The sequence below is a fragment of the Gadus chalcogrammus genome, chromosome 11, assembly GCF_026213295.1.
Source record: "Gadus chalcogrammus isolate NIFS_2021 chromosome 11, NIFS_Gcha_1.0, whole genome shotgun sequence".
In the NCBI taxonomy this organism is placed as follows: Eukaryota; Metazoa; Chordata; class Actinopteri; order Gadiformes; family Gadidae; genus Gadus; species Gadus chalcogrammus.
Window position 1 is genome coordinate 19,810,218 of NC_079422.1, and position 22,722 is coordinate 19,832,939.

General features: G+C 48.2%; 1 protein-coding gene across 1 annotated transcript in view; it reads right to left on the bottom strand.

Moving 5' to 3' along the window:
- The window catches only part of LOC130392233 (CUB and sushi domain-containing protein 3-like), a 232,674-nt gene that overhangs the window by 17,748 nt on the left and 192,204 nt on the right, over positions 1 to 22,722 (bottom strand). Inside the window, 4 exon segments of the mRNA XM_056602701.1 lie at positions 1,429 to 1,502; positions 3,811 to 3,984; positions 10,249 to 10,422; positions 18,277 to 18,459. Coding sequence (XP_056458676.1) covers positions 1,429 to 1,502; positions 3,811 to 3,984; positions 10,249 to 10,422; positions 18,277 to 18,459 — 605 coding nt within the window.

Here is a 22,722-nt window from a genome sequence, read left to right on the forward strand (position 1 = left end):
TTTTCCTCACCCCAAACGCAAGCAGTCTTTTAACGATAAAATAACTTCTCTCTACTTTCTAAAATAGAAGTGCTTCCACCATGTCTGCTGACCATCGGGACAAGAGAGACACCAGCACAAAAAAATGGATCTCTGAGAGAAAGCGAAAGTGAAAGTAAAAGTGCAAGGGAGGTGAAAATAAAAAGAGCAACACAGGCTGTTGTCTCCGGTACACCCGGTCGGGATAAAACTTGGGAACACTTTTTTTGGGTTTTTCTGCACGTCCTTGCAGCCACATCTCGTCATCCAACGGAATAAACAATGACCGCGCGTGAGAGAGCCACCTGGGACTCCAGCTATAGATAGTCTCCAGTCGCCTGCAGTCCCCCTATCTACAGGCCCCTGGTGCCCACCTGCGGTGGCCATACCGCATCCCCAAGGATGCTACTCCCTCCCTGGGCTAAACACATACAGTGCTGGTCATCCTGGTTGAATATTTAAACCAGGACTATTTGAAGTTGGAGCACAATGACGTGCTTGAGAGAAGGCTGAATGACTCTCTGATTAAAGTGTGCGGTTGTTACTACACTCTACCAATTTTTATTTATAGTATTTACGTTTGAAGTCCTGCACATAGAAGAAACGCGTGTGTGTATGTACGCGCGCGCGCGTGTGCGTGTGTGTGTGTGTGTGTAACGTCGAGGAGATCCACGTCCGTACTGGAAAAACAGGGCGCGCTCACCATGGGCGTTGTATAACAACAGTGCCGCACGGCGAAAGTACCAAGAGAAGTGTGGGGTGCAAAGTTAAACCGAGTGGGCGGGGAGAACAGCCACCACCTCCCTGTTGCTCGGCTCCTTCATAAGGACCCCAGTCAAGTGAAATTAAGTGGAGTGGATTAAAGGGGCTTTCAGAGCGAGGACCCCTTGCGGCTGACAGGAGGGGGAGTGACTACATGTTGACGGAGGGAAGAAAGAAGGGTAAAAAAATAAGTAGGCCACGGCTCTGTTGTTCGTCACCTCAAGGTGAACGTAGATTGAGAAAAAAAGAAAAAGTAAGGATAACCTCGACGTTACAGACAGGGCTGACTAGCACGTGGAGGCAGACGTGAGCTCCTCCGGATCAATCTACCTCCACGTGCTGAAGGTGATGTGGGGAGCAGTCCATCTTTGTGAGGTTCTGCGAGAGAGAGAGAGAGAGAGAGAGAGAGAGAGAGAGAGAGAGAGAGAGAAAGAGAGAGAGAGAGAGAGAGAGAGAGAGAGAGAGAGAGAGAGAGAGAGAGAGAGAGAGAGAGAGAGAGAGAGAGAGAGAGAAAGAGAGAGAGAGAGAGGGAGAGAGAGAGAGAGAGAGAGAGAGAGAGAGAGCAGGACCCCGCCCTCCTGATTCCCCCCCCCCCCCCCCTCTCATCGACCCTGGTCTCCCTGGGAGACGGCGCCGTGGTGTGCGTACCTTGAACCCGGTGGTGTAATTCATGAAGCCATGCTGCGGCGTGCCCGGGTTCTCACAGCTGGTCCTGGACGGCTCTGGAAAAGAAGGGCAGACTTATCAGGTCCCCGCACAACAGGACGCCGGTAGAGCCGGCTGCGATAAGGCGTCTCAGGGGCCCTGGATGCTGGGGGGGATGGATGGGTCCTGGGGGGGAGGGGTTCTGCCAGGGCCCCGCTAAATAGTTCATGCTGTCAATTACCGCCGGCGAGACACGCGGCCCTAATGGCGCTGTTAGCCCTGGGGTAATTCCAGTCAGGGTCAGCCAATGAACTCCTAATCTAGTGCCGGGCTATGTGTCGTCAACGGTGGTGTCACTCGCTCACGGCCAGGGCTGCCACGGCCTGGTGGTGGCTGTAGGGTTGTTGTTCCTAGTGTTGGCTATACGGGTGAGTTGTAGTTCTGGTGTTGTTATTGATTTGATTTGCTTGAGTTGTAGTTCTGGTGTCATCGATAAGGTAGAGCTAGTATTACTGACTAGGTTGAGTTGTAGTTCTAGTGTTGGCTATACGGTTGAGTTGTAGTTCTGGTGTTGGTATCTATTTGATTTGGTTGAGTTGTAGTTCTGGTGTTATCGATAAGGTAGAGCTAGTATTACTGACTAGGTTGAGTTGTAGTTCTAGTGTTGGCTATACGGTTGAGTTGTAGTTCTGGTGTTGGTATCTATTTGATTTGGATGAGTTGTAGTTCTGGTGTTATCGATAAGGTAGAGCTAGTATTACTGACTAGGTTGAGTTGTAGTTCTAGTGTTGGCTATACGGTTGAGTTGTAGTTCTGGTGTTGGTATCTATTTGATTGAGTTCTAGTTCTAGGTGTTACCTAGGTATTTTTTTGCAGATCGAGTGTTGTTACCCACATGTTTTAGTTGTAGCTCTAGACTCTGATTAGGTTGAGTTGTAGTTCTAGTGTTACATATATGTTGAGTTGGAGTCATGATGTCACCTATAAGGTTGAGTTGTAGTTATATTGTTATACATAATGTTGAGTTGTAGTTATGTTGTTAATGGAGGGAGCTTTCCGTGATGGAACAAGTGCAATAACTGGGGGGGCAATAAATGCAATACTATATTTTTTATAATGGGTTTCAAGATGGGGGTTAGGACATGTGTTTGGGTGAGTCAACGTTTTGGGTAGTGCAATGTGTTTCATATTTCATGTTTTATGTATGTCTATGTAAAAACCTTTATGTATGTGTCGCCGACGCTCTGTTTGCCCAAAGCAAATTTCTCTTGTGAGAGAGAGAATAAAATACTTACTTACTTATTCATAATGTTGAGTTGCAGTTATATTGTTATACATAATGTTGAGTTGTAGCTATATTGTTATATATAATGTTGAGTTGTAAATCTAGTGTTACATATGATTTTGAGTTGTAGTTATATTGTTATACATAATGTTGAGTTGTAGTTATATATAATGTTGAGTTGTAGTTATATTGTTGTAGTTATATTGTTATGTATAATGTTGAGTTGTAGTTATATTGTTATATATAGTGTTGAGTTGTAGTTATATTGCTATATATAATGTTGAGTTGTAGTTATATTGCTCTATATAATGTTGAGTTGTAGTTATATTGGTATACATAATGTTGAGTTGTAGTTATATTGTTATACATAATGTTGAGTTGTAGTTATAGATAATGTTGAGATGTAGCTCTAGTGTTATAGATGACGTTGAGTTGTAGTTAAATTGCTATGTATAATGTTGAGTCGTAGCTCTAGTGTTATAGATGAGGTTGAGTGGTAGCTCTAGTGTTATAGATGATGTTGAGTTGTAGATCTAGTGTTATAGATGATGTTGAGTTGTAGATCTAGTGTTATAGATGAGGTTGAGTCGTAGCTCTAGTGTTATAGATGAGGTTGAGTCGTAGCTCTAGTGTTATAGATGAGGTTGAGTTGTAGCTCTAGTGTTATATATGAGGTTGAGTCGTAGCTCTAGTGTTATAGATGAGGTTGAGTTGTAGTTAAATTGCTATGTATAATGATGAGTCGTAGCTCTAGTGTTATAGATGAGGTTGAGTGGTAGATCTAGTGTTATTGATGATGTTGAGTTGTAGCTCTAGTGTTATAGATGAGGTTGGGTTGTAGATCTAGTGTTATAGATGATGTTGAGTTGTAGATCTAGTGTTATAGATGAGGTTGAGTCGTAGCTCTAGTGTTATATATGAGGTTTAGTTGTAGTTCTAGTGTTATAGATGAGGTTGAGTCTTAGCTCTAGTGTTATATATGAAGTTGAGTCGTAGCTCTAGTGTTATAGATGAGGTTGAGTCTTAGCTCTAGTGTTATATATGAGGTTGAGTCCTAGCTCTAGTGTTATCGATGAGGTTGAGTTGTAGTTCTGTCTTACCTATGCATCGGGGGGGCGCTCCGCTCCAGGTGCCGTCCTCCTGACAGAGGCGGGTGGTGGAGCCCACCAACAGGAAGGGGGGGCCGCAGCTGTACGACACCTCCGACTTGAAGATGAAGCTCCGGCCCTCCCTCCGTCCCCGGGCCGGGGTGCCCGGGTCCCCGCAGAACTTGGCTGCGAAGGAAAGAGACGGCACTGCTTGAACAGATTGATTACACAGGGCTTTGTCTTTGTCTTTATCGCTAAATAGTAGAGCTGTCAGTTAAACGCGTTATTAACGGCGTTAACACAAACCAAATTTAACGTCGTTAAAAAAATTATCGCGCGATTAACGGTATTATTTTATTTAAAAAATAAATCTTTTTTTTTTTTTTTTCTTTGGCTCAAAACAAAGAAGCAGTAGCCTGACTGCTATGTTCAAATGACATTTGTTCAAAGCAGTCGTTTGATTGCGCTATAGGCTCTTTTTTTGTATCGTCCTGTTTTGATCAGTATATGCCAATGTTATCAATAATAAATAATTTGCACAAGGCAAGCCGATGCACTTCACCATGTTGATAAGAGAATTAAAATGAGAAGAATTATGGGACAAAAAAATCAAGGGATATTTAGCATAGAAAAATAATTTGCGATTAATCGTGAGTTAACTATGACATTAATGCGATTAATCACGATTAAATATTTTAATCGCTTGACAGCTCTACTAAATAGTATTCACTGCCATTAAAAGACTGTATGGACCGGGTGAAAGGTTGGAGCCAGGAATCTGTTATTATTAATCTATTATCTATTATTATATTCATGAATTCATGAAACTTCATGAAATCAGACATGAAACATTTAACATGAAAATTCCTGAAACAAAATGGTTGACATGGAGGGCAGTTGGTGGCGGTGAGCGGCTAAGATGGCCGACATAGCGTCGACCACGCATAGCCGCCGTCGTCCCAGGTCAGGGGGAGATGATTCACGACAACCGTGGCAGATAAAACAGGTCTTAAGGTTTCCTCCCCAACACATAGTTCCTTGATCGGGATTGTTCTTTATGGCATCCCGACCGCAGTCCGTCCAATACTCTCTCCGCCCTCTCTTTAGGGTTGTGTTCGTCATCGCTGGAGTCCGGAAGACACCGCCATGACAATAAGCCCCTCTTCCGCTATCGGACTCCACCTGTTCCTTTATCCAGTTACCTTCATCATTAGTCCCCTATTGCTCCAGTCAAGGCGTATTCATCATTTGGTTTGGTTTATTCGAGAGAGGTTGTTCCGGCCACAACCCGCCGCTTCTAAGCTGTACATTTCAAAGGCTTGCACGCCCCATGTGTCTCTGGTGTACGGATAATGTTCTTGGTTTTGAAGACAAAATGTCAATTTTCTCCGGCTTTCTGCAGTCCGTGTTATTTAGAAAAAGTGACTGCCGTTGCTTTGACCGCCGCTTCTCCACCTGAGACTACATTCGTGTTTTGACGTTCTAGCTTTATTGTTCGACCCTTTAACTAGCCTTAGGTTTCAATTGACTAATACACATTCTTATGAAATGATTTTGTTTTGTGGTCACTCTTTAAACCGTCTTTGAGTATCTACAAAAGCGCTAGATAAATCAAATGCATTATTATTATTAATAGTCAGCAAAGGCTTTGCTTTTACTTTGCCGTGGGGGAGCTTCACAGACTGGCCACGGGAGTGATAGTGGGGGGGGTGGGGGTGGGTGGGGGGATGAGAGAAACGCTAGATAAAAGAGGCAGGTAGAGAAGGGTCACACAGCCGACCAGCCAGGCAGCCTTGAGCGAGGCAGCGGCACGCGGCTGCAGGCTGCTACTGGGTCATAATAACAGAGCCGGCCCCGGGAGACCACACATCTGTTGGCGTGCTAAGGCCTGGAGTCAGAGATAAGTTCTCCTACCGTCTCACCGTCATCCAAGACACCAGAGCGAGGGGGAGAGAGGGACGATCGGGGGGGGAGAGAGGGGCTTCAAGCAGACTCCCTCCCCACCCCCCCCCCAAAAAGAAAAAAGATATTGAGGCGAGCGATGAACGATTGGGGGGGAGAGGGGGCATGGAGGGAGAAGAGGGGGCTTCAAGCAGACCCCCCCCCCCCCCCCCCCTCACACCTGCATGATATGGTGGAGTGAGGGCGAGAGAGGGACAGGTTGGGGGAGAGTAGGCTTCAAGAAGACTCCTCCCCCCCCCCTCCAAGACACGACAGAGGGACGGGTGGGGGGCCGAGGGGGCTTCAAGCAGCCTCCCCCCCCCCCCCCCCCAAGACACGCCAGAGGGACGGGTGGGGGGGTGAGGGGGCTTCAAGCAGCCTCCCCCCCCCCCCTCCAAGACACGACAGAGGGACGGGTGGGGGGCCGAGGGGGCTTCAAGCAGCCTCCCCCCCCCCCCCCTCTGGCTCGATGGATACCAGCTAAACTACCATAGTTTAGAGACCCGTGGAGAAAAAGACAGATCTCAGACGATGGCATAAATGGCCTGCGAGGACCGTCACATCCGCACCGGAATCTACGTATCCACAGACCCTCTTGCGCCGGGTAAGACCTTGTCATTATTTTTTTCCCCCCCTGTGCTGCATCACCCTCGGCGGTGAGGCGTGCGTCTTCAATCCGCCCAACGAGATCGCTCCAGGTGAACACGCACATCTTGTTTGATGAGCCAACAAATAAAGATGCAAATGAGGACGCCGGCTGGAGCGGGACGTGACGCTTGTCTGACACTTCTAACCGCGTCTTGGTATTCGGACGACGCGCGCCGGTGACAATGGCGGCCGGCGCTGATGTGCACATCAGTCACAAAGCTTCAAGGCTTCGAGGCTGAGGCGAGTGCACAGTTTTATAGAAATATGAAAGAGACGGAGGCAAGACCAAAGCAAGCTCGGAATATTTGATGCCTGTAAGAGCAGGCGAGAGAGAGAGGGAGAGAGCCGGGGAGAGAGATAGAGAGCGAGTGCGACACACATATATACACCCACACAAAATCAGAGATCGAGATAGAGGAGAGGAGAGGGACTGACGGACGACGAGAGAGGCAGGCAGTGATGGAGGGAGAGAGGGGGAGAGAGAGAGAGAGAGAGAGAGAGAGAGAGAGAGAGAGAGTAAGAGAGTGGGAGAGTGATAGAGAGCAAGAGAGAGAGAGAGAGAGAGAGAGAGAGAGAGAGAGAGAGGCAGACAGACGCACAAAGAGAAAGGGACAGACAAAGAGAGACAGACGCACAGATTGCCCTGGCACTTTCTTGCCGTTCCATTGGCTCCTTCCTTGATAAATTATATATGCTTTAAAGCCTCTGTAGGCAGAGGACAAATTCAAAGTCGGGGACCAGAGTCTCTTCCCAGGGGAGCCAGGCAGCAGATATGTTCTGCTTCTCTCCCTCTCCCCCTGCTATCTCTCTATTCTCCAGCATGAACACGAGCCTAAAGTACAGTATGTACATGTTCCTTATCCAACCGTGTCCATACTGTAGCCGGGGCCTGCAAACCACCACAGGCTTCTACATGTTTTCAACACCCTGTAGATTACAAAAAGGACTGTTGGTCCCTGCAGATGGCAAGGACAAGAAAACATGCCCACGACACAGACCACCTGGCCTGTTTTATACATGAACGGGCTTCGTACAAAGAACCACGTTGTGTATACATCTCACAGAGCCATTTGTGTCAGAGTAGATCTAATGAATATGGGGGTGAGAAAACGTTCTTGTGTTAAAAAACAACAATATTTTCAGTTTCATGTGGCGGATCTCATTGCTGAGAAAATCCCACAGGGGCCACCATCATTCCAGCGAGCGAATCGGCGTTCCCCTTTTCGTAATTGCTCCGAAAGCATTGATCCAGCCAGAAGCCAGACCTACTGCGACGGCCCTACCGCCTGCACCTCTCCCCTCTTTGATGAATGTGTGGATCGGGGGAATACTGCTGAGCGGGGAGCAGCGAGCGCTATGCAGCCGCTGCCGGTTGGTGCGCGTGTGCGTCGGTAGCTATCGATACAGCCCCTCGACTAGGTGTCCGCGGGCCACCGCGTCTGTCGCAAATAACGCTTTCCTGAAAATTCAACGCATGAATAATCCCCCCCCCCCCCCAAATCCCTCTCCATGCTAAATTATGATCAGCACTTTCCACCCCATTGTTTTAATTTTCCATCCTGCCTCCCTTTGCCTCGGCAACCCAGAGTGATTCATCTGGGGGAGTGTGGGGGGGTTTGACTGAGGGGTACAAAGCGCTGCAGAAGGCGGCCCCCACCATCACGGACGCTACCGGGAGAGCCACCGGGGGGGGGGGGGGGGGGAGAGATCATTGATCAGCCCGGATGGTATTTACGCGGCTGCTTAATCTGTGTCAATTTCGCCCTTTAATTTCACACCCGAGTTTGGCCTATGTTAGTGACTGAGCAATGGAGCCATAAACTATAATTAATGCCCGCGAGTCATCTCACCCTCTCCACACGGGCCTCAGAGGACAGGATGGCACAGGGCACGCGAGACACTGAGTGAGCTGCTGGGAGGGGCGGTCAGGAGTCAGGACTGCTTGTGATGGGTCGGTGATGGTGTGTGGTGGTGGTGGTGGAGGTGGTGATGGTGGTGGTGGTGGAGGTGGTGGTGGTGGAGGTGGTGATGGCAGTGATGAAGATGGTGGTGGTGGTGATGGTGGTGGTTGAGTGATGGTGGTAGGGTTGCTCATCACAATTAAAGGAGATGCTGCATAAAACACACGCACACAGAGACACACACAAACACATAAATGCAATATGTTATAATATAGTATGTGTATGTTTGTGGAATTTATGCTCTTCTCCTCTTCGCAGAAGCACGCCAAACATAAGTAAAAGTACTGGGGAAGCCAGCATTGCCAAAGCCAACAGTTTCTGGGTTTGAAGTAAAATAATAATAGCTATCACAATAATATCCATCTACAGATCTAGTTATTCAAATACTCTGTGCATGCCAATTAATGAAGACAACAATCCAGCCGATCATCTAACCAATCAGAAGAGTTGAACTAATTGGGAGAAGCCCATTCGCTTAATGTTGCCTTTAGAGCTTGAGTGAGTTTGGAAACCCACCAGCACCAAGAGATACAGCTGGCATCAACTAAACGGAGCACTAAATGAGAAATACTCATCCAGCCTGGACGTTGGGGAGAGGGAAGCGTCCCAGGTTATTGGACGTAACCGTGAAGCGTGCTGTCCATACAGGACGGTCTGTTACCCAACTCACTCAATATGCATCCCAATGCATTGCTATAAACACCCGTCTCAATGTGAAGGATTTACTGTCCCTTCCGCTCCTCCTTTGTCAAATGAATGTCAGCTGAATGCTAAAGGCCAAGGCGAGACGGAGAGGGCCACTGGATGGAGCATGCCTCCCATGAATTATGAGGAGGGATTTGTTGGAGGATTCCTTAGTGACACATGATGCTCTCTTGTGCTATTAATTAAATGACCTCGCTCCTATTCTCCGTGGGCGGCAGTGAAATACGGACTCAGGTGTCCTGGGCCATTTCAATCCGCTGAGTATGAATACGTTTGTTTGCAAGCAAGAACTCGGAATCCATTTAGGAGGAAAAGACACAGAATGACTTGTAATGATACAACTTTTGCTATTGATGCTAATAACAATAAAAAAAACAATGATTGGTGAACATTAATTTCCACAAATATATAGTTTTAACTTTTTCTGGTTGAGGCCATAATTCATTAATAATATAATATATTTTTTTTTTGCCATCATCAACACATCGTTATCCTATCATCCTCATCGTACAATCTTAATGATCATAAATCTTCATTATTGTCATCATCGTATAATCTTCAGCATCATATAATCTTAATTGTCATCATATAATCGTCATCATCCTCATCATATAATCTTCATCCCCATATAATCATCTTCACCACCATCGTATAATTATCATCCGAATATAATCTTTGTTTAATCTTCAACATCGTTTTATAATCTTCATTGTGTAATCTTCATCACGTCATTATGTGATTATCCACATCATCGTTTTACCTTCCTCATCATCATCATATACTCATCCACATCTTGATCCTGATTTTATAATCCTTATCTTTGTATATTCTTCCTCATCATCATACTTCTCATCTTATCAGTTCAGCCCCATTGTGTGTGTGTGTGTGTGTGTGTGTGTGTGTGTGTGTGTGTGTGTGTGTGTGTGTGTGTGTGTGTGTGTGAGAGTGAGAGAGTGAGAGAGAGAAAGATAGAGAATGTGTGAGTGTGTTTGCGTGTGAGTGTGAGTGTGAGTGGGAGGGTGTGAGTGTGTGTGAGTGTAAGTGTGAGTATGTGTGCATACACACGTACGTGCGTGCGTGCATGTGCGTGCTTGCATGTGAGTGTGTGTGTGTGTCTGTACGTGTGTGTGTCTATATATGTGTGCGTGTGCATCTGTGTGCGTGCGTGTGTATGCCTCGTGCGGTGGAGACTCACGTAGGCAGCGAGGCGTCTCTCCGCTCCAGGCACCCTTCCCCGTGCAGGTGAGGACGGCCGGGAAGGACAGCTCGTAGCCGGGCAGGCAGCGGTAGCTCACGCTGGCGCCCCACTCCAGGACCGTGCCCTCCCGCACGCCGTTGGGCACCGCGGGCGGGGTCGGGCACGTCACCACTGGGGAGGGAGAGGAGAGGACCGGGGCGTCAATACAGGCGTGGGGACACTACATTACACACACACACACACTACACTACACAGTTTGACGCGCACACATCCAATGACTACTTAGACACACACATCTGATGACTCCTTAGACGCACACATCCAATGACTCCATAGACGCACACATCCAATGACTCCTTAGACGCACACATCCAATGACTCCTTAGACACACACATCCAATGACTCCTTAGACGCACACATCCAATGACTCCTTAGACACACACATCCAATGACTCCTTCGACGCACACATCCAATGACTCCTTCAACGCACACATCCAATGACTCCTTAGACACACACATCCAATGACATCTTCAACGCACACATCAGATGACTCCTTAGACGCACACTTCCGATGACTCCTTCAACGCACACATCCAATGACTCCTTCAACGCACACATCCAATGTCTCCTTAGACACAAACATCCAATGACTCCTTCAACGCACACATCCAATGACTTCTACACGTACACATTCAATTACTCTTCTAAAAGCACACATTCAAGGACTTCTTCGACACACACATCCAATGACTCCTTCAACGCACACATCCAATGACTTCTACACGTACACATTCAATTACTCTTCTAAAAGCACACATCCAAGGACTTCTTCGACACACACATCCAATGACTCCTTCAACGCACACATCCAATGAATCCTTAGATGCACACATCCAATGACTCCTTAGACAGACAAATACAGAGACTCCTCTGCATGACCACACACAGCGATGGTCCACTAGACCTCCACCACTGTGTTTCCTTGCACTAATGTGGCACGAGAGGCAATTAACCCGAATGCTTTGGTTTGGAGATAATGACTTTTATTCGAGGGGATGCAGCCATCGCGCTGAGATTGGTGGTGCTGTGGCCGTGGCGATCGTGATGCATCGTCGGGGACTGATTGTGCAGAGCGGAAACCGAACAAAAGTGTCCTACTTTACTAAAAGCGTTTATGAATAAACATAGCGCCATTTGTAAACACTCCGCGTCTCGCCCCTGAAAAAGTAATTATTTGTTTTTTACAACGTTTTACTATCGCTACCCCCATTCCATTTTCGTTTATTTTTTGTTGTTTTTTGTTTTGATATGTTTTTCGTTTTTGTAATGTATTTTTTCCATTAGTTAACATTGAAATGGGCAAGGAATAATGGGCAACGACTGACTTGTTGTTCCAGGCAACATGCTTTGCATTGCATAACATTTGCATACCAAATGTTGCAGGCTTAAATGTTGCAGTACAAACCGCCGCTTCAGAGCTGTACGTTTTCATAGGCTCGCACGCCGCGTGTGAAACCAGGTCTCTGGTGTACAGGAAATGTTCTTGGTTTTGAAGACAACATTGGGATTTTCTCCCCATGTTGTGTTATTGAGAAAAGTCTCCGAGTGTACGGCATCCTTCCCCACGATAAACACCAGAAAATAACCACGTCTTGGATCTGTGTAAACTTGAAACTTTCTGCTTGACAAACACAATAAATGCATGCATAATGCCGCTCAGTTTGCTCTGACACACTTGCAGATAATCCCGTGGGGAGGCAGATGGCATGTGAGTTTTGGTGACGTGAATAAATTACACCAGTTGTTTTATACCATTAGTGCCCTTCCTCTCTCCACTCAGTCACTCACAAAGACACACACACACAAACATACACTCACACTAACACACAGACACACTCACACAAACATACACTCACGTACACAAACACAAACGCTGGTGGATGCAAGTAAGCTCTCGCTGCACGCACATGACGTGCCCCCCCCCCCCCCCCCCCCCACATACACACTTTTGGACCACTTCCAACAGGAGATTGTGCAAACCCAAGGCAAGGTCCGGGCTCCACAGAGGCTCCTGTCTGACTAGATCAGGAGTTAAGTCCCTGGTTACTTCAACTGTCATGTTAACGCCGGAAAATCTCCCATGCCGGCTTTTTAGTGGAACAGACTTGCCATCACTTTCGCTCTCCGAGTACACGGCTTCCCTGGCACCGAGCTGTCCTGCGGGCGCACACAGCTGTGTTGGCGACCTGTTCCTGTTTGTTGCTTTAGGCAAGTGGCGTGCGATCACGCCGAAATTGAATTGGGGTCATCTTGAGAGAAGGTGAGGTCCCGAAGCACTGTGGGGAAAAGCCAATTTTCTCTCTGACCACATGGTCGACGGGCAGAGGTGTGTACATGCAACGTGTTGAATCTGTATTTTAACGAGAAGTGGCGGACTAAAGTTTGGAAATCGATCTGAACGACCTTGATCGAAAGCCAGCATCGATCGAAAGCAGGATGTCTGTGAGAGTTTGGGTGAGTGAGTGAGTGAGGAGAGAGAAGGATAGAGCAAGAGAGAGAGAGAGAGGAAGAGCGGAGGAAGAGTGGGGCAGAGAGAGAGAAACAGAGAGAGAGACAGAGATAGAGTGAAAGAGGGAGAGGGGGGAAGAGAGAGAGAGAGACACAGAGAGACAGGAAGAGAGCCAGAAACAGAAGCAGATAGAGAGGAAGGGAGGGACACAGTGATCCTGAGCCCACGTGAGTGCAGTGTGGGGGAGAGGAGGGGCCGTGGCTGGGTAGCGGGGCTGGATGCCACCCAGAGGATCCCTTAGCAGCATTAGTGCCTCCCAGCTGAGCACACCAACCCTGGGATTCACACACACAATCCTGCTCGTGCCCAGGCTTAACACACTCTCAAAGTCTCAGCGTGCTGACACTAGTACGCACACACACACACACACACACACACACACACACACACACACACACACACACACACACACACACACACACACACACACACACACACACACACACACACACACACGTGTTCACACATGCACATGGGCAGGAACACACACACACACACAGCATGCACGGCTGGTGCGTGCTATGATACGCTTAACCTTCCGTCTCTATTTTTAGTTGCATTACACTCCTTATGTCTACCCCGTCTCCCTTTCCCAATCCCTGTCTCCGTCTCTCTCTGTCCGTCACCCTCTCTCTCTCTCTCTTTTCCTCTCTCTCCCTCTCTCAATGTCTCTCTCGCTCTCACCCTCTCTTTCTGTCTCTCTCTCTCTCTCTCTCTACCTCTCCCTGTCTCTCACTCATTCTCCCTCTCTTTCTGTCTCTCTCCCTCTCTTTCTGTCTCTCACCCTCTCTTTCTGTCTCTCTCCCTCTCTTTCTGTCTCTCTCCCTCTCTCTCCGTCTCTCTCTCTCACCCTCTGTCTCTCTCCCTCTCTCTCTCTCTCTCTCTCCCTCTCTCTCTATCTCTCTCTCTCTCTCTCCATCTCTGTCTCTCTATCTCTCTCTGCATCTATCTCCCTGTCTCTGTATCTCTCCGTCTGCATCTGCCAGCTCATATCCCGGTGGCACATCTTACAGCTCTGTGACTGAAGGCGTTGTGACGCGATCACATCTCTCACCCCGACTGAACAAACCTCCGACTTCAGACGGAGAGACGTGAGAAAGGGAGCAGAAGGAGACGAGGAAAGCATTGAAGCAGACATTGTTTCCAGTCGCAGATATACAAGGCCGAGAAGACACACTATTGTATGACTTTCTTTGCGAAACCTTTATGTGGGTTGTGAGTGAGTGACAGGGGATATAATGAAAGGAAAAGAAAGGGTTAACAGCGATAAGCAGCCACCTGTTTCATTATCCTGTAAGATGGGGAGAGTGATCGGAGATCAACCTAATGCTTTGTACGTATCGGGCACAAAGCGACGAGATCACCGTTATGTTCTCAATGAAATCCCCCAAAATATGATGAATACGATACAAAGGAATAGGGAGAGTTTACTAATGAAGGGGGGCATGTAGAGTTTAATGAAGAATCTAATTTGGCTGACGAAAGGAAATGGCAGTACTGCTGCATCGGGACACGAGGAACGAGTTGATTTTGAACAAAGTGTTCAAAGGCACGGCACGCGCCCGTTCTGTTGATGAAGACGTACCCAGGTCAAACACTAGACGCCGCCGACGCCACTTCAAACTTCACTCTTGTTCCCTTACTTTATTAATGCACCCCGTGAGAGAAATAAATGAGAGAGGGGTGGTGGGGGTGGTGGTGGTGTTGGGGGGGGGGGGGGGGGGGGCAGAGTGTGTGGTGTGGGGGGGTTATCAGCCATGACAGACTCTCTCTCCAGCTGTACCACTAATGCACCGGGGGTCACAAAAGCAGCCGAGGGTGTATCTGCAGGCTGCAGTAGGGCCGAGCATGTCTGAATATGGGTGTGTGTGTGTCAAGACGAGAGTGCTCCTCACCTGGTTGAGTGAGCAAGTGAGCGTTTTGCGTTCAAACACAGCACACACACACACACACACATGTGCATGAGACACTGCATGCTGCACACACACACAAAAGCAGAAACACATAGTCACACACACACACACAAGCACACACCCGTCTCTGCATCAGCATTTGCACAAAAGTACACACACACACACACACACACACACACACACACACACACACACACACACACACACACACACACACACACACACACACACACACACACACACACACACACACACACACACACACCTGCCAGTCCTTGGCATTTGTCAGGCCTTCCCGACTTGAACGTGACACTTTAATAATGAGGAGCAGCCATAAAATATTAGCAATGTGTGCCAGCCCAGATGTTCTGCGCTTCGCCAGGACAAGGTCACCCAGGGGGGCTCAGCAGGCGAGGAGCGTGTTTTTTTAAAACTGCAGTGGCCATCACAACGGACCCGTGCCAAAGTAGACAGCGCGGGGGGGGGGGGGGGGGCAGCATTCGCTGGCCGTTCTAGAGAGGGAACCAGAAGCCCCTCTCTCCCACTACCCTGTCCCGCTGAAATGATGAGATACTGAAAGCGCCCTGATTCTAGTCCGCCCTTCACCATTCACTATCCCCTCAGGCCTCTCTCTCTGCATATCTCCAAGGCTGCCCCCCCCCCCCCCCCCCCCCCCATCATCAGTCGTTCTTTTCACACAAAACGAAGGTCTCTGTGTCGTAAGGTTGTCGCGTTTCAAGCACACAGCCGAATGGATCAATCAATCGGTCTTTGGTGCTTTCCCTCGCGCTGTCATGGTTACGAGACAGCTTCCCGCCTCATCCGAGAATCAAACACACTTTGATGAACCGCGAACCCCACGACATAAAGGCAGAGTTTCTTTTTTTTTTGCACCACTCCTGGCTATCGTTGATGCATTTTTTGTGCCTCCCACGTCCCACGGGCCGGCCGCGCAGAAAGCTGGCCCGCTGGTTCTGCCCCTGAGACGGGAGCACTGGAAACCGGTTCCCTAGCAACAACGTGCTGCTTGTGTTCTGCCTATTGGGCCCCCGCTCTCTGCGCCGCTCCGTCAGTCCTCCCACGCGACCGGAGCGCGGTGAGGCCCCCCCCCCCCCCCCCGCGGACCTGCTACGTCTACACCGTCGGCTCCCACCGGGACGTGGGGGTTGTGACGTCGGCCTATCGGGGGGGGGGGGGGGGGGTTCCTTGTTTTGACGCGGGACCATAAAGCAGCCACTTTGTGTATGTTGTACGTCCTGGCACTTTATGTACTCACTTATTGTATGTTGTACGTCCTGGCACTTTATGTACTCACTTATTGTATGCTGTTAAAAATAGTACTTAGCATCGTGTAGCGACTTATCCTAGCTATCTTTGTTGTATACGGGGAATGGGTTAACCTAACAATTGTAAGTGCTTGGCACTTGGTTCTATGAACATCCTTTCTGTAGCGGCAGAGAAATACTGTTGTTTCTCTTTCTTCTGACAAATTTACTCATTGTAGGTCGCTTTGGATAAAAGCATCTGCTAAATTCCCTAAATTTGAATGTGTATCATCAAGCAAGATTGTCTGCAATGGACTTTGTTGTCTGTGTTGGCCGGCCAGAACACAACCTGTTCTGACATGTGCTTAAGCGTAACTTTGTGAATGAGATTAAGTGTGAGGGGGACCATTAGAGCGCTCCTCCCAGCAGGGGTGGGGGAGAAGTGGCCATCCATCATGGGGTACCAGACAGACGTCCACTAATTCCTGGCTCTCGGCCCGCCACAGATGCATCTCTAGACACAGGTGTGGACACCAGCCCGGGGCGCATCCGCGATCAGATAACACTCAGAAGGCAGCTTGAAGACTTTCTTCATTTTCTACCTGTACCGCACCTTCCCTTCCGAGCCCGTAGCTATAGGAATGTTTGCTCTCGAGCGAAGTCGTTAAAAAACAGTAATGTTGCCATCGTTAAGTATATATCCATGTGGCCATCACAGGAGTGGATATCGTTTCAAAGAATGGATTTCATGTTAATGACCCGAACCAGGTGGTAGTGTGTGCGAGTTTGTTTCTTTGAGGGAGGGAGGGAGGGGGGGGAGAGAGAGAGAGAGAGAGAGAGAGAGAGAGAGAGAGAGAGAGAGAGAGAGAGAGAGAGAGAGAGAGAGAGAGAGAGAGAGAGAGAGAGAGAGAGAGAGAGAGAGAGAGAGAGAGAGAGAGAGAGAAAATAAAGAAAGGAGATACCAGAGACGCCAGGGTGCTTAAATATCCCCAGCCCCTAATGTATTGGAGTTCCCTAATGTCTTCGAAGTTCCCTCGACAGGAATGGGACGTGCGTGTCACCTTGCTAATGCTAATCTCATTAGCTCACGGACACACTAATGTGCGCTCCACAGCAAACAAAAATCAGCCTACTTTTCACCAAGGAAGACAATTCAGCGCCGCAGGCTAGCATTAGCGGGCCAGTCGCATGCTAGCAGGCCGGCCGCATGCCTCTTGAGTGCCGTGTGTCGTGTTTGTGAACGCAAGTGTGTTTGTGTACATGAGTTTGTTTGTGTAAGTGAGTGTGATTGTGTACATGAGTGTGTTTGTGTACGCGAGTGTGTTTGAGTATGAGAGAGTTTTTGTGTACATGAGTGTGTTTGTGAGTGTGTTTTTGAATGCTTTTAACTTCAAATCTTTATTGATTTAACCTTTGTTCATCCAAGTTGGTTACCCCCTGTCAAACGCGGTTAAATCTTACAACAGAAACCGGAAGATGGGAAACCAGTCCACAAAAACCTCTCTGCTTTCCACGGATCTCCTCTGGGGTCACATGATTGAAAAACACATTGATGTGTAAATCCATGCGCACAGTTTTCTAAATCTGTTTGTTCCACACAGCGAGAGATTCCCCGTGAAGCATTGTGACGTCAAACCCATTCCCCTTTCAGACAGACATCTATTCTCGTTTGCTGAGGTCTAATAGAGCTGCAGCATGACATAAAGCAACTCCAAGCGCTGATTTCCAATGGTGTCTGTAAACTCAACCAAGAATTGTTTTTTTACGAATATTTCACAATTTTGATTGGCATTTTCGCATTTTCGACTAAATATTGTTATTTTTTAACTGTTGTTGGGAACAAACCAAATCAGTGGGAACCAATTTAAAAAACCATGTGCACGGATTCCAAATCCCTGCACACCGTTAATAAATCCGTACGTACTGATATACGGTACAGATGCAAAGTAAAGTTTTGCTTTGGGCTTGAGTCAGAAACAGTGGAAAGAGGCCAAAGTCCTCTCCTGAGAAGTTCCGGAATTTCTGAAAGTTACGGGGGGAAAGAGGCCCAACAAGTAGGTTTACACACCAGCCCTAGCAAACGTTACTCATCTATCCGTCATACATCTAGGTTGACACGCCCACTTGTGATGTCAGAAGAGGGAGAATTTCAAAACGGCTTGTGACGGCTAATATGACTCCCACCTGGTGGTTTAATATGCCACCTCCAAGAACAAAGGGGGGGGGGGGGCGGAGCCTTTTCCAAACACGTGGACGCCCTCGCCGACACACATACCTTGGCAGGCGGGCATGGCGCCACTCCAGGTGCCGTTGCTGGTGCACGCTCTGGTGACCGAAGGGCCGCCGCCCACCATCACGTGACCCGGCTGGCACGCGAACGTCACGTTGTGGCCCACGGTGATGTCGTCGCCGAAGCGCAGCCCATTGGCTGGGACGCCCGGCTCGCCGCAGGTGATCACTGGGGGGAGGGAGGGAGAGAGAGAGAGAGAGAGAAGGGTGGGGGAGAAGTTTAGCGTGGGGATGAAGGATGCTGCAGCAGTTGCAGTGTGCGTGAGGTCGTCATGGAAACAGAAGGTACACAAGCTGGGGAGTGGGGGAGGGGGGCGATGAGGGGGGGGACCGGGGCGAAACCGCTGTTTACATAACCGCAGTTTACGGCGGTGTCAATGGCGATGTACATAGACGTAATGGGTCCCCTTAAACGCTGTTATTGGGGTGATTTGGCTTCTCGTCCGCTTTCCTGCTTACCAACGTCAGCCGAGTCAGGGCTTTTATTTAAAGCCCTGATCATTGAATATGTGGTGCATTCTGCTGTCCGATTATGGTACTTTTCTTGACAACAACTGTCTATAAAGACATTAAGGTCCATTTGGCTGGAAATAGACCGCCAACGCACAAAAACAAGCACGCACAACGTCTAAAACACACACACACACACACACACCAGACACACAAACAAACACACTCCAGTTGACTGTGTATTTAAGAATCGTCTCTTAGTGTGACTCACTATTCTCTACGCCGCTAAAAGCCGCCGGTCAACAGGGCAACGCCGGGTAAATGCATGCAAATGTTTCCTCATGTTTTGAAATCACACACTTTCCCCAGGGCAGTCGAATAAGATCAGAATGTTCCCTATAAGAGGCATTATTACGGGGGCATTTGAGCTGCGGAGAATCTGAGCCATCTGGGGAAGCACCGGCCCTTCTTGATACGAGAACACTTGGGGATGCTGAATTATGATAGCGCTCCGAGCATGGCACAGACGGACCGTCTTATGGAGTGCATGTGCGTGTTTGTGTGTGCGTGCACTGTGAATAAGTGCCTGTGTGAGTGTGTGAGTGTGTGTGTGTGCGTGCACGGTGAATATGTGCCTGTGTGTGTGTTTTAGTGTGTGTGTGTGTGTGTGTGCGTAGATACACTGCGATAATGTGCCTGTGTGTGTGTGAGGCTGTGTGTGTTTGTGCATGCGCTTGTGTGCTAGTGTGTATGTTTGTATGTGTGTTTGTGTGTGTCTGTGTATGTGTGTGTGTGTGCGCCTCCGCGCTTGTGTGTGCGTACATGCGTGTGTGCTTGCATCTGCATGCGTGTGCGTGCATGTGCATGTGTGTGAGTGTGTGCGCCTGCGGACGTCTTGGGAGTTCCTTTTGACTGGTGAGCCCAATGCGTCACAGCCAAACACATTAGAGTGAATTAAGCATGACCCCGTGCACCGGGAACAGCAGCTGCATCCATAAAAGAAGCCTGATGAAATTTTCAATTGATATCAAGCAAAAGCGAAAGCAAAAGAAGGAACTCAAGGAGCCGAAAGAAGCACACCGGGGCCAGAACAGGTTCGTGCGAGGCGAGAGTTATTCCGGCACACTGTCATATCCGTTAACCTTCCAGCTGAACAAAGAGTGAAAGCCGCTGCCTCGCCGCAGAGCGGAGCGACCTCGGTGCGGAGGGGAGAGACGTTGCGGTCTAATTGGACGATACGCAACGAGGCTCTCTGGCGCCGCAACGCTCCGGCGTCGGTCAACCTGAAATAGGTGATGCTAATCCCTCGAACAGCCCCAGGTGCTCCCCTTCTGTCTGAGAAATCCCCCCCCCAACAACAGAATCGGCCGAATTGCCGGAACAAGCAGATGCTGTCGGATTAGCATGAATAGAGAGTGAAGAATGGAAGAAGATCCATAGTGGGAGAAAACTGAACGTCTACTCCACGCTTGGGTTACATGCTGCCTGCTGGAACGTAAACGGCTCATTAGCTCATTAGCCGTTTGCTAGCATCCTTACTCCCTCACCAGCTTCTGCAAAAGACTCAAGACTCACTTGTTCAGAGTTCACCTAGACTCTGCATAGCCTCCCCCCCTTGAACCCAAACCCATCTTACGCACTTACTGTATCTTGTACGTCCTTGCACTTAAAAATAGAACTTAGCATTCTGTAGCATCTTATTCTAGCTATCTTTGTTGTATACAGGGAATGGCTTAACGTAGCAATTGCTGGTGCTGGCACACAGATACCCATTGGCCGACGCAACTCGATGGTATTAAGATTCAGGGTGTTATGTTGTCGACGCTGTGAACACAATTGAAATATATCCAATTATTCACACAGTGACCCTCGCAAGACAGGAGTAGTAGAGGCAGCTAATGACAGGAATCAAATCCAGAGCACAGGGATATCTGTTCTTATTCACAGACAGCTCCCCCAACCGAGCTGGGATACTGAATAATGTTTTGATTTGGACTTGAGTATGTAACCATGGAAAAGTCCTCTCCTGAGAAGTTCAGACTTTCTGAGAGTTACGAGGGAAAGAGGCCAATGTCGAACAGGCGAGGTGATGCGGCTATGCAATGACCTGTTGAGCCTACTGCCCACCAGGTACGGTTGGCGGGTGGGCTTGGTAAACTTGTTCAGGCCTTCTCCCGGGTCTCAAGATCAAGGTGAACCTGACATGGCTCATTAACTCCGTAAGTAGGGCGTCAACTGCGACCGGCCATTAACGTCCGTCTACCGCTGGGTTAACGTTTTTCACGGCCGTAACGTTCGACTTTCAAACCTCAAACTATTTTACTTTTGTTCAGAGTGGCCCGGCATTTGGGGAAGCAAGGAAGCAAGTTGATGGATGTGTATTTCTGTACTGTTTCTGTATCAACCCAATATAAGTAATTATCTCACTAGTCCAGTTGATCAGCCAAACACTATGAATCATGTCACGAGCACATTAGCTGTGGTAAGCTAGTACTAAAACCTGTTTATTTGTAGCTGAAATTGTTGTTCTACTTCGACAGTCTTTGCTGTTTTTACACTAATTTCCAAAAAAATGATTATGAAAATCATTGCTAAACTTGTCTTTCTGATCCCTATGGCTACTCTGAACTCAGTTGTGAGGCACGATTATTGCTAGTTAGCTAATCCAATTTTGATTGGATTTTGTACATTTTGCATTGGGCCTTTATTTAATAAGGTCCCATTGAGATCAGAGAACCGTTTGACAAGGGAAACAGGTAACTTTGGATATAAGCTCCGGCCAAATGAATAACTGTCAATACGAAAATCTTCAAAAATCTCCTGAATTCATTTTTGGAGGCATTGCGTACCTCCCTATGAATAAATACATTTTTGTTCTCAAAATGTGTGCGTCACTTTGATCCAGCCGTCTGTGTGATCGATAACCTGTGAACTGTGAAAATGATTGGCTGGCTAATGGATGCATAATGAGGACACCTCGCCTTCCCAAAGAGCCCACGTCCACGGACCGGGAGCAGGCAGACACACACACACACACACACACACACACACACACACACACACACACACACACACACACACACACACACACACACACACACACACACACACCTGCAAATATGAATGCACGCAGGCACACACACACACACACACACACACACAAGCACACCTGCACACAGACATACAAATGCGCATACAGGTGCAAACAAAAATGCACGCAGGAACACACATACACCCAAACAGCCGGTGTGTGCGTGAGAGAGATAGCCAGTGTTAGTGTGTGTGGTTGTGTTTGATGATATGCTTGATGCTGTTGGATAAACCGCGCCAGAATATTAAGTGTCAAAAAACCTACAGAAAAAGGAAACGCGTGCTTACTCCCTGCTCATCTGATCACCAGTTCACAGCGATCCTCTCATCCCCTCGCTCCCCCTGTCTTCCTCATCCTTTCATATTCCCTTACTGAGTCACCCCCGACCCCCACCCTCTGTGCCGTATCACTTCAAACACTCACTCATCTCAATTTTTGTTGCAAAGATGGAAAGGAAATAAAGAGAGAGAGCAAGAAAGAGAGACGAGAGAGTGGGAAAGGTGGAGAGAGAGAGAGAGAGAGAGAGAGAAAGAAGAGGGTAAATATGGTAATTCTTGCAAACAGGCAATAAACAATGGATGCTTTCGTTCATAGTTATCCTGGGGTAAATTAAATATAGATTGGCAGCCTGGTTGGATAACTGCTGGGCTCATTTCCTGAGATCACGACAACAAAAAAACAGAGGAAAGGAAACCGAGAAAGAAGAACGATTGCATAAAGTGTGACCGGCTTGGGGTTGAGCTTGGGTACGCAGAACTCTGTCACCCCTCCTTGACAATCGTGTATCTATCATATCTGACGTCTGGCGGATAGGGAGGGGGACGGGGGGAGATTGATGTACTCCCTTTTTGGGATCCTATTCATTGGTTCCGTCGTTGATAACTCGGACCA